General features: G+C 51.2%; 1 protein-coding gene across 1 annotated transcript; it reads right to left on the bottom strand.

Annotated features, from left to right (window-relative positions):
* Positions 1-217: 217 nt before the first annotated feature.
* LOC122370872 lies at positions 218-2,743 on the bottom strand. Its single transcript, XM_043346819.1, has 2 exons — positions 1,139-2,743; positions 218-582 (listed from the first exon to the last, which is right to left on the bottom strand). The coding sequence occupies exons 1-2, from the start codon at positions 2,685-2,687 to the stop codon at positions 491-493; spliced, it is 1,641 nt and encodes a 546-aa protein (XP_043202754.1). The 5' UTR covers positions 2,688-2,743; the 3' UTR covers positions 218-490.
* Between the last annotated feature and the right edge of the window lie 7,254 nt (positions 2,744-9,997).

Below are 9,997 nucleotides of genomic sequence, written 5' to 3'. Positions count from 1 at the left end.
AAAAGCTTGCCCCTCAGAGTGACAGGACCAACTATTCCTAAGGGGTCGAACAAAGCACTGACGGTCGACAGGATGCCCCTCCTGGTCGCCGGTTTCTCTCTGTCAACGAAAAGAAAACGAAAAGTGTCGTCAGTCACGGACCAGCGCATGCCTAGCGCTCTCTCTGGCTGCTTAAGCCCTTCTACTTGGAGGTCCAAATCTTTAACGTTTGCGCCCCTGTCCTCACGTGGGATGCTTTGCAGGAACGCAGCGCTGTGACTGGCGAACTTACACATGTTAAATCTGCCCTCACTGCACAGCTGCTTCAAGTCACAAGCCAAGTGGATCGCCGAGTCTACCGACGACGCAGACACCAGAGCATCATCTACATAGACATTTTCATCGACGATTCTAGATGCCTCCGGATACCTGTCCCTACCTTCCTCGGCACACTGCCGCAGGGCGAAACTGGCAACGCTCGGGGACGACACCGCGCCGAAAATGTGCGACCTCATTCGGCAGACCACCGCCTCAGCGCCGACATCGTTGTCTTTGAACCACAGGAAGCGGAGCATGTTAGCGTCCGCTGCCGGCACTCGAACCCTGTGGAACATGGATTCCACGTCACACGTGAATGCCACTGGATTCTCGCGAAAGCGCAGCAGCACTCCAACAAGAGTGTTAGTCAAGTTTGGACCCTTGATGAGCAGATCGTTCAGGCAGACGTTCTCAGTCTTTGCAGAGCAATCGAAAACTACTCTTAGCTTCCGCTTTTCCGGATGCCTTACGCCGTGATGGGGCAAGTACCAAGTCCGATCCTCGGTCTCACCCTCTGAGTCCGGGACCCTCTCTGCGTACCCTTCGTCGAACAGCCTCTGAACTACTGCGACATATTCATCACGGAGACTGCTATCGTGAGACAGACGCCGTCTCAGGCACTCCAGACGCCTCCTCGCAGCAAAATAACTGTCTGGTAAGTCACCAATATCGCGAAGAGGGAGCCCAATCTCAAAGTGCCCGGATTCATCCTTCCTCATGTTTGACCTAACCATAGTCAACCACTCCTTGTCCTCTACCGACAAACCCTCAGTATCATCTGACATATCCTTGAAGTCTTGGTCGTACAACTGATGAAACAAATCAAGCTCAGGTATCTTACCGTGCGTGTTCGAGCGTGACACCGCGATCCTGTTCACGGAGTGCCGGCTCGGAGACCTCCTGGAGGACCGACTGGAGACTCCGATGACGTACCAGCCCAAGCACGTGCGCACCGCGCACGGTCCCTCGCCCTCAGGCCTCCTCACTTCCTCCGGCGTCAGTAGCTGCGGACAATTCGCCCCAATCAGCAGACCTACTTCACACGGTTCAACATCAATCTCGCTCAGAGTCACACCGGACAGATGCGGCCACCTCCTCAGTTCCGCTCTGTCACACACGTCATCACTGGAAACGGGAATACGGCCAATAGTGAACACTGGCGGCAGTGAGAACAAACGCTTCCCTTCCAGAGGACCAACTCTGATGTTCTCAATCACCGAAGTGGAAATCTCGTTCCCTGGTCCACACACTGTGTCTACAGAAATGGTAGTAGATTTACAAGGACTGCCAAGCCGCTCTGCCAGACCTTCGCTCATAAACGTCCCTGAGCTACCACTGTCGCAGAAGGCATATGTATGCAAGACCTCTCCTGTGGGTGACACGACTCTTACCGGTATCACGGGCATCATCGTACCTGACCTCTGTCCAGAATCGGAGGTCACCCCTCCACTGCTGACCCGTACTGGGGTGGTCACAGGACTGGATTCTGTCTGCTCACTCTTGGGAGCTTCACTCTGTCTGTGAAGGAGAGTAGCATGGAGATTGCCACAGATACCACACTTCCTACGCCTCCTACAGAACTTAGCCACGTGACCCCCTCGCAGACACCCAAAACACAGCCTCTGCGCCTGAATGAACTGCTTCCTTTCCTCAAGAGCTCTGTATCTCAACTCCTGACAGTCATCCAAAAAATGGTCACCCTGACAGAACAGACATTTTTCCCTATTTTGCTTTACAGCTGTTGCACTACACTGTGCCTGTGTGCGACCCAAGTTGTGCTGTGTCTTAGATCTCTGTGGCACCTGTCTGTCCCCTATCGGAGCCCCAAATACTGGGTTTCTCTTGACCCGTACTTCCTTGGAAAGGAAGTCTACTAAGTCCTTGAAGCGAACCATCCTCCCATTTTCCTCCATGATCTCGTCACTTACCCTCATCCACCTGTCCTTCAGGTAGGCTGGTAGCTTATCCACCACCTCCCTCAGTGTGCGTGGATGCTCCAGTTCTCCAACAATGTCCAAGTCCGTCATGGCATGCTTTATCTCGATCAGGTACAGGGTGAACCTGTCAAGTTCCTCTACATCTCCTGGGGAAATCCTACTCCAGTTGTTGAGTCTTTGGATGTACGCATCTACCACCTTGTGAGAGCTACCATACCTTTCATCCAGCAGCCGACGAGCCTCTGCATACCCTACATCCCTCAAATACATGCAGCTCCTCACAATCTGCTTAGGCTTTCCTACAGTGAGCTGCTCAAGATAGTGGAGAAGCTCATCCTCATCAGTGGTACGTGAAGCGATCCTAGCTTCAAAAGACCTGATAAACAGTTTATATTTCATGACGTTGCCATCAAACTTCTCGATCTCTGTGGGGGGCAGCAACATTCTCTGCATCTGAGACCCGAGTAGGGAGGACTCATGTGAGCCTGCTGACTGACCCTGACCCTCAGAAGGCCCTACGGGAATCCGCAGTGAATCGACCAGCTCTTGACTCACCTGCTCTCTGGGTAGCTCAGCAAGCTTAAGCTCTATATCCAGCTGCTGCCTTCTCATCTTAATTCTAAGCTCCTGCTCCTCCAACTGCTCTATCTCCCTCAGTGCCCTTAACTTAGCAATAAGTGACTGAGACGTCTCCGAGCCTGCCCCAGAATCAACAGTAACATCTGCTTGTGCTGCCATTCCGACCTGCTCCTGAGTTACATCACCCTTCACAAGCACCTTGCTCTGCTCAGTACCAACATGTCTGGGATCAGCAGATCTGACAGCTTCCCACAACCTATCTACTAACTCGGCCTTTTTACCAGACGTCTCTAAGCCTCTAGAGCTCAGCTCATCCACCAACTCAGATAACTTTAACTTAGCAAGGTCCTCCCTGGTTGGTGCCATCTTAACCACCTAACTTAATAGTCAAACATCTACGCTAACAGTACACAGTAGCACTTACAACACACAATACATACACATACAATACACTTTACAACAACACAATGCACCGAAGCCCCAAACTATGTTCAGATGCCCCAAAGCCCCTGGATGAAGCTCCCTGATGCCATCTGTTTCGCAGCTTTCCCAGAAATGGCTCAAACACTAGAGTCCACCAAACCAAAAATTTCACCAAGACTATTTCACAACCAACAGTGATGCCTGCAACTGACGAACCATCAATTGCTTACCAAGAACCAAACTCATTCACTGATTCAAAGCTTTGCTGACCATCAGGATCACCAACGTCAGCACACAGACATGGGCTCACTGAGCAGTGAGCACCAAGCCAAAAAACACCCTCGTCCAAACAGGAAGAGTGAGTTGGCTCAAGTCCAAGTCCTCCAAGTTCAAGGTCAACTGCCCACGAGCAGTAGGTACCCACTCACAAGTCCAAACCCACAAGGTGAGTTACCTCGCCAAGCCAAGACCCAAGGCGCCAAACCAAATGAGACCCAGATCAGGGACCCAGATCACTTACCGACTCTGCGCACAAGTTTGCTTGCAGACACTCAGCATGTTGAAACGCGCAGACTGCTGAGGCTCAGCAATCAGCAGCCCACACGTGCCGAGTTGCAGGCTGAAGCCAGCCAGTAGATCCTGCAGACTGTAGACAATGCAGACTGCAGAATCTGCACGCGTCCGCAGGACAGCGCCCAGCCAGCGCGGCCAGCGCGAGCAGAAAGTCGCGCCGCGCAGCCGGAGACCAGCCAGCGCAGAAGCCACGGGTAGAACTGGCGCGTGTAGAAACTATAACCGCCGACCGCTGTCTAGGGCCTCTGGATCTTGCGTTAACCCGCGCCCTGCTGGGGGGGGGGTGTTTGAACACCCCCCCTTGTGGTTTTTCGCGAATATCTCAAAAACGGCGGCGCGGAGCGCCGCCGTTTTTGGTACACCTTATCATACATCAATTCTACACATGTTGTGAAAATTTCAGACCAAGGTCATTCAAGGTCAGGTCACCAGGTCACTTGAAGTGACCTCACCTCATAAAAAGTTTCAATGTCTGTCATAGCTACACCGAGTGACCGATCGCTTTGAAACTTTCAGCGATTGCTAAGAGCAATAGTATGTACAAAATGTATATCTCAGAATTTTGATATCGATGACCTAAGGTCAGGTCAATTTTGCGACCTCCCCATTATAAGTCAATGGGAGAAAATTGAAATGCGCCTCTTTTGGATGACAGACATTATAAACACTCCCAAACACCGAATTACAAGTGGTTTAGACACACTGAACATGAAAATGGTGTCCGTGACCCTTGTTTATGCCCTGAGGTCATCTTAGGTCACGAATGGTATCTAACAGTTTTTCGCAAATAACTTTTGATAGAGGCATGCTAGAGCGATGAAAACGCCTTAGATGTGTTCAGCTCGACGATACGGATCGACTGATATGCAACATGACCCTTTCCGGTCAGGTCATGACCTTGACCTGAGGTCAAATTTTCAAGTTGACCTTTCAAGGTCAAGTTATAGTTCATTCGATGCGTCTTGACGAGAGGAACACGATGCCGGTAAAAGTAAGCTCGTACAGGGCTTGGGTCAAAAGTTATTGCAGAAAAACTGTTTCCGAAAAAATCGGCTATTTTTGCAGTTTTTGCCCCCTGCAGGCAAAACCGTTGACGCTAGGTCAAATCTGAGAGAATTACTCAGAAAGGGCGTTAATAGGGCTATCGAATGCGCTTTTCCGCGGCGCTGTAGCTCTATTGGTTCCCGAGTTATGCGTTGGCTTCTTGGAACTTTTCGCCATTCGACCTGGAAATCGGCGAAATTTTGCCTTCAATGACCTCTGGTGACCTGACCTTTGACCTGACCAAAAAATTGACCGAAGTGATTTCGTCATTATTTTTGACGCTCTTTCGAACGCCGCCTTCCGCGTATCGCTACGTGGCCCAGGAGCCGAGTTACAAGGGGGGGTGTTCAAACACCCCCCCCCAGCAGGGCGTGGAAATCCAGGACCCCCAGCCGGGCGCGGGTTAACCGGCAGGTAAACGCGCTATAGCTCCACAGATGAGTTTATATTGCAAAACATAGTGAAGCAAGCGGTTTCTGAAAACGAAATAAACAGAAACTTAATATATGACCGTATGACCGTGCACCAAGCAAACAAATACACAGACGCAGCAAAAGAAAATATACCTAAAATAATCAGCATGTACCAAATCAGCATTCGCCATTTGCCAAATACCAAACACTTCAAAGTACATGTCACTCACCTACACGGTGCGCCCTCAAAGCCCTCAAAGTCGTACGGCTAGAGCAACCATGGTGACCAAAAACCAGGGCTGCGGAGTCGGAGTCGGAGTCGGAGTCGGAGTTGGTCGGAGTCGACAGTTGTGACCGGAGTCGGAGTCGGAGTCGGAGTCGATTTTAGAAACCCGAGCCGGAGTCGGAGTCGGAGTCACCGAAAATCTGTCGACTCCGTAGCCCTGCTAGGTCTGCGGAGTCGGAGTCGGGAGTTGGAGTCGGTCGGAGTCGACAATTCTGCCCGGAGTCGGAGTCGGAGTCGGAGCTGGTTTTTGAAAGCCGGAGTCGGAGTCGGAGTCGGAGTCGCCGAAAATCCATCGACTCCGCAGCCCTGCCAAAAACCCAAATCGGCATGACTCCCGCCGCCGTCACCGATAGACCAAGAATGTCTCGAATCCCTCCTTCCACGACCGCCCCTCCGCCGACCCGGAAGCCGACGTGGCGGGTAGGCGGGGCGCCGGTCACGTGACCGTGAAGGTTAGCACTTAAACTAAAATGCTAACAACAAATAACAGCGAAACACAATACAAAATTAATTTATAAACCGATACAAAAATTAAACCAAATGACACAAAGCACCCAAGCAGAAAATAAACATCGATAAATCGATAGCGCTATTCAAATACCGAAACAACACCGCCATCTCGTAAGCGTTCGGGTAACCTAAAGTTACTAGCAGGAGCTCATCAAAAACAGCGCCTACACAGGGGCCGCAGCGTCTGAAGGAGTTTGTCTCGTACCGTGCCGACATATCTGAGCGAGAGACGCGTGCATCCAGTGCTGGGCTATTGGAGACTCGCCGCTGCCGCCTCGAAGCGACTAGAATGTCTGTGCCCGATCGAGCTGTTCGCACATGGAACCGGCTACCCGTCGCTGTCCGCGGAAGCACCGCCTGCGCATTTAAAAGAAATGTAAAACGTGCTCTGTTGGAGACCACCTAGCGTGCCAACTGTCTAGCAGCTCTCGTACTCGTGTCTTGTATCTTTTACTCGTCTTTTAACCCTTTTTTAAATCGCGGTGTATTATTTTAGAGATAGGGAGAATGTGTTTTAGGCTATGGCATACAATGTATGACGCTGTGGCGTAAAAGCCAAATCGTATGGATGCCACAAAGATTCGCAATAAATAAAATAAATAAAAAAAGTGCGTAACGAGTGAGTTCAAGTATCTAACGACCAGTGCGGCAAGTATCAGATGACAATGTGACCATTTTAGTTCAAGTGCTAGCACACAACAATGACGGGTACAAGAGGAAGTGCTCGTGTCAATCAAGCACGGGGAAGGATGAGGAAAGTCTGTGCTCGTAGCAATCAAGCACAGCGACAGGGGAGGGAAAGGATACCAGAGAGTCGCCCTGGCGCTGTTACCGAATCGTTGCCATCAATTCGGACCACAGGTAAGGAGCGGGGAGGCAACAGCGAGCTCACCTGGCAGAGTCCCGGTCTCGACTGACCGCCAGGTCAAACGAGCCTCGGCCCGAGCCGAGGTCACGGGCACAGACCAATCAACGTGCAGCACGTACATCGCCGTGCGCATCCGCATGCGCACGCGCACGCGCACGCGCACACGCACAGACAAAAACACCCATCACCGACAAAAGCACGGAAACGACGACACTCGAACTCGCTTCACCATAGCATCTCACAATGCGAACCCGGCGCCTTAACCACTTGCGCCACCGTTCCGCGCTGATACGGCACCATCGTGCCACGGCAAGCGGAGCGCACCGTAACAGTACCTAGCAGGGAACAGAAGCCGGAAGGTAATTTGCTTACAGTGGGCCTCCACTCTATGTACTTAATATACGACGCTGTCTTTGACTACCGGGGGCCTCCTGCCCACAGAGGGCCTCTTATCTACAGAGGGCTTCCTCTCTACAGATTGCCTCTTATCTACAGAGGGCCTCCTCTCTGCTGAGGGTGTCTTTCTCTCCAGAGGGCCTCCTTTACAGAGGGCATCCTCTCTACAGAGGGCCTCCTCTCTAGTCTCTACAGGGACCTCCTCTCTACAGAGGGCTTCCTATCTATGTAGGGCCTCCTCTCTTCAGAGTCTCGTCTCTACACAGGACCTCCTCTATACAGAGGACCTCATCTCTGCAAAGGGCCTCCTCTCTTCAGAGGGTCTTCACTCTACAGACGGCCTCCTACCTACAGAGGACCTCCTTTCTACTGAGGGAGTCCTCCTCTACAGAGGGCCTCCTCTCTTCAAAGGGCCTTCTGATTTCAGACGGTTTCCTCTTTACAGAGGGCCTGCTCTCTACGGAGGGCCTCCTTTTTACAGAGGGCCTCCTTTTTACAGAAGGCCTCCTTTTTACAGAGGGCCTCTTTTTTACAGAGGGCCTCCTTTTTACAGAGGGCCTCCTTTTTGCAGAGGGCCTCCTCTCTACAGGGGGTCTCCTCTCTAAGGGGGGCATCCTACCCACAGAGGGCCTCCTCTCTACTGAGGAGTCAGAGGGGCCCTAGCGGTCAGACACAGACACTAGTGGTTATTCACAGGAGATGAGAAGGGCCCTAGCTGTCACTTGTCAGGCTGGTCAGAGGGCCCTGATTGTTCTGACGTCATTTTTTAGATTCCCGCGTGAATTTCGTTCGCCTCCGAGTTCCGACGTGATTTTGGCCAACGTGGGCCTTCGGCCCACGTTGGATTCAGGTCGAAAGAAAAAGAAAGAAAAGTTTGGCTTTTCGGGGGAGGGGGCCTCCTGAAAACCCCAAGGGAGGGGCGGGCGCCCCCTCCGCCCCCCCCCTTGGCTACGTCCCTGGTATATAGAGAACTGTTATTTTCATTGATTCGTAATATTTCGATACGATTGTCGCTCAATTCACCTTGTAATTATATTGGCATTCAATATTTTAGAATAAACATCTTTTAATGCATTCCAACTCCATCAAAATGTCAATATGAAAAAAGTTCTGAAAATTGCAACAGTTTTGCGAGTCGAAAAAACCTGTAAAATATGCCTGTATAACTTCAACAATAGTGCGCCAAAAACGTCTAAAACGCCTTAACAAAAACAGGAGGTAACAAGTGTTCAAAATCGAGGTTAAAAAGATGCTTTCTGAGCACAGAATCTGGTAGTAGTCACGTGGCTTGCTATAAGCAGTTTATCGATAATTTACTAATGTAATTTTAATATACTGCTACAAACAACATTAATTATGCGTTTTGAGCTTTTACTACTTTAATCAAGGTCAAAACATCGCAAAACACAAAATTTATTACGTGGGTGTCGCGAAATGTCACAGGAGCATCAGATTTGTGATTTACTTTCAATCTTGGCTTCATAACACCGTCCCCGCGTTCGATGTCTCTCGGACGGCGAAGATTCTACGCCGTCCGGCCATGATCACGTTCTATAACCGCAGCCGAACCCCCGCTGACCTTGGACGGGATTGGTCGGACGACGTAGAATCTTTGTCGTCCGAGAGACATCGAACGCGGGGCGTATCTTGACCGTATCTATGACCCAATGCCACGGTCATATACCGGGGTTACATGAGCGATCCATTCCAAATACTGTAGCGGGGTTTCGCGGCGTTGCGGGGCTAACCGGCCAGTGTCTTTCGATTGTGAGAGAAAGAGAAGTGACTCCGTCGGTGCGCTCCTAAAAGCCCTTCTCTGTGTCCAGCCCCTCGCAAACCCGTTCCGACTCTGACTCTATCTTCCGGGGCGATCAATCGTCGGAAACACATAGGCCAGGGTTAGGTAATGGGATGACGATAAATGATAACATCCCTTGATCACAATGAAATAGGAACTCAACTCTACATAACCCAAGGTCCCACTCTCAGACAACAGCGCCCTTCCTAGCTTGAGGGTCATCTCCCACCAGATATATGTATCAATCATTCGTCCATTTATCCATCCCCTTACAACCATGTCATTCGTCCACTGATACCTCGTAATTTACCAGAGTTGACCATCTCCGGTCCCTCCCCTTTTTCCTAACTTCCCCCGGTGGTGCTAGGGCGCGCGCAAAGTCGTTATCGAGTCATTGGCCTTAACCGTTATCCCTTCATAACCACAATGCTCCGTACATCAGACAAACGCTTCATAATGCTCACGCTACACAATTAGAGATACGACCCACCACAGATTTCGGCACTCGACCCTCGCGTTACGTGACTTATGGCGGTCCATCCCATCACCATGTCGAACTACCTACACAAAAAACATAAATGTCTTTTGGCCCGCGGTTCCGAGACTACGGCTCGCAGGACACTGTGTAGTCCGGTTTCCGCGGGGGACTTATTTGAAATTTGAGACCGGGGCTGGGTAACTAAGGTCCGTCCGGGCTGCCTGCGTCGTCTCCGTATAGCCGCGGTTTTCGGGCCAGCCCCCGGTGACCGAAAAGGGTTAAGGCGGCCGCACACTGGGCCATTCGGCGGGCGAGATTCCGCAAAAGCGGAATGTCGCGGGCGACATTCCTACAGCGGCTTTCCGCTTGTTTTCAGCAGTTTACAGGACCATTCG

This window comes from Amphibalanus amphitrite, unplaced genomic scaffold (assembly GCF_019059575.1).
Source record: "Amphibalanus amphitrite isolate SeventyFive unplaced genomic scaffold, NRLGWU_Aamphi_draft 001178F_arrow, whole genome shotgun sequence".
NCBI classification, from domain to species: Eukaryota; Metazoa; Arthropoda; class Thecostraca; order Balanomorpha; family Balanidae; genus Amphibalanus; species Amphibalanus amphitrite.
The sequence above is the reverse complement of the archived record's forward strand: the minus strand, read 5'-3'. Positions and strand labels throughout refer to the sequence as shown.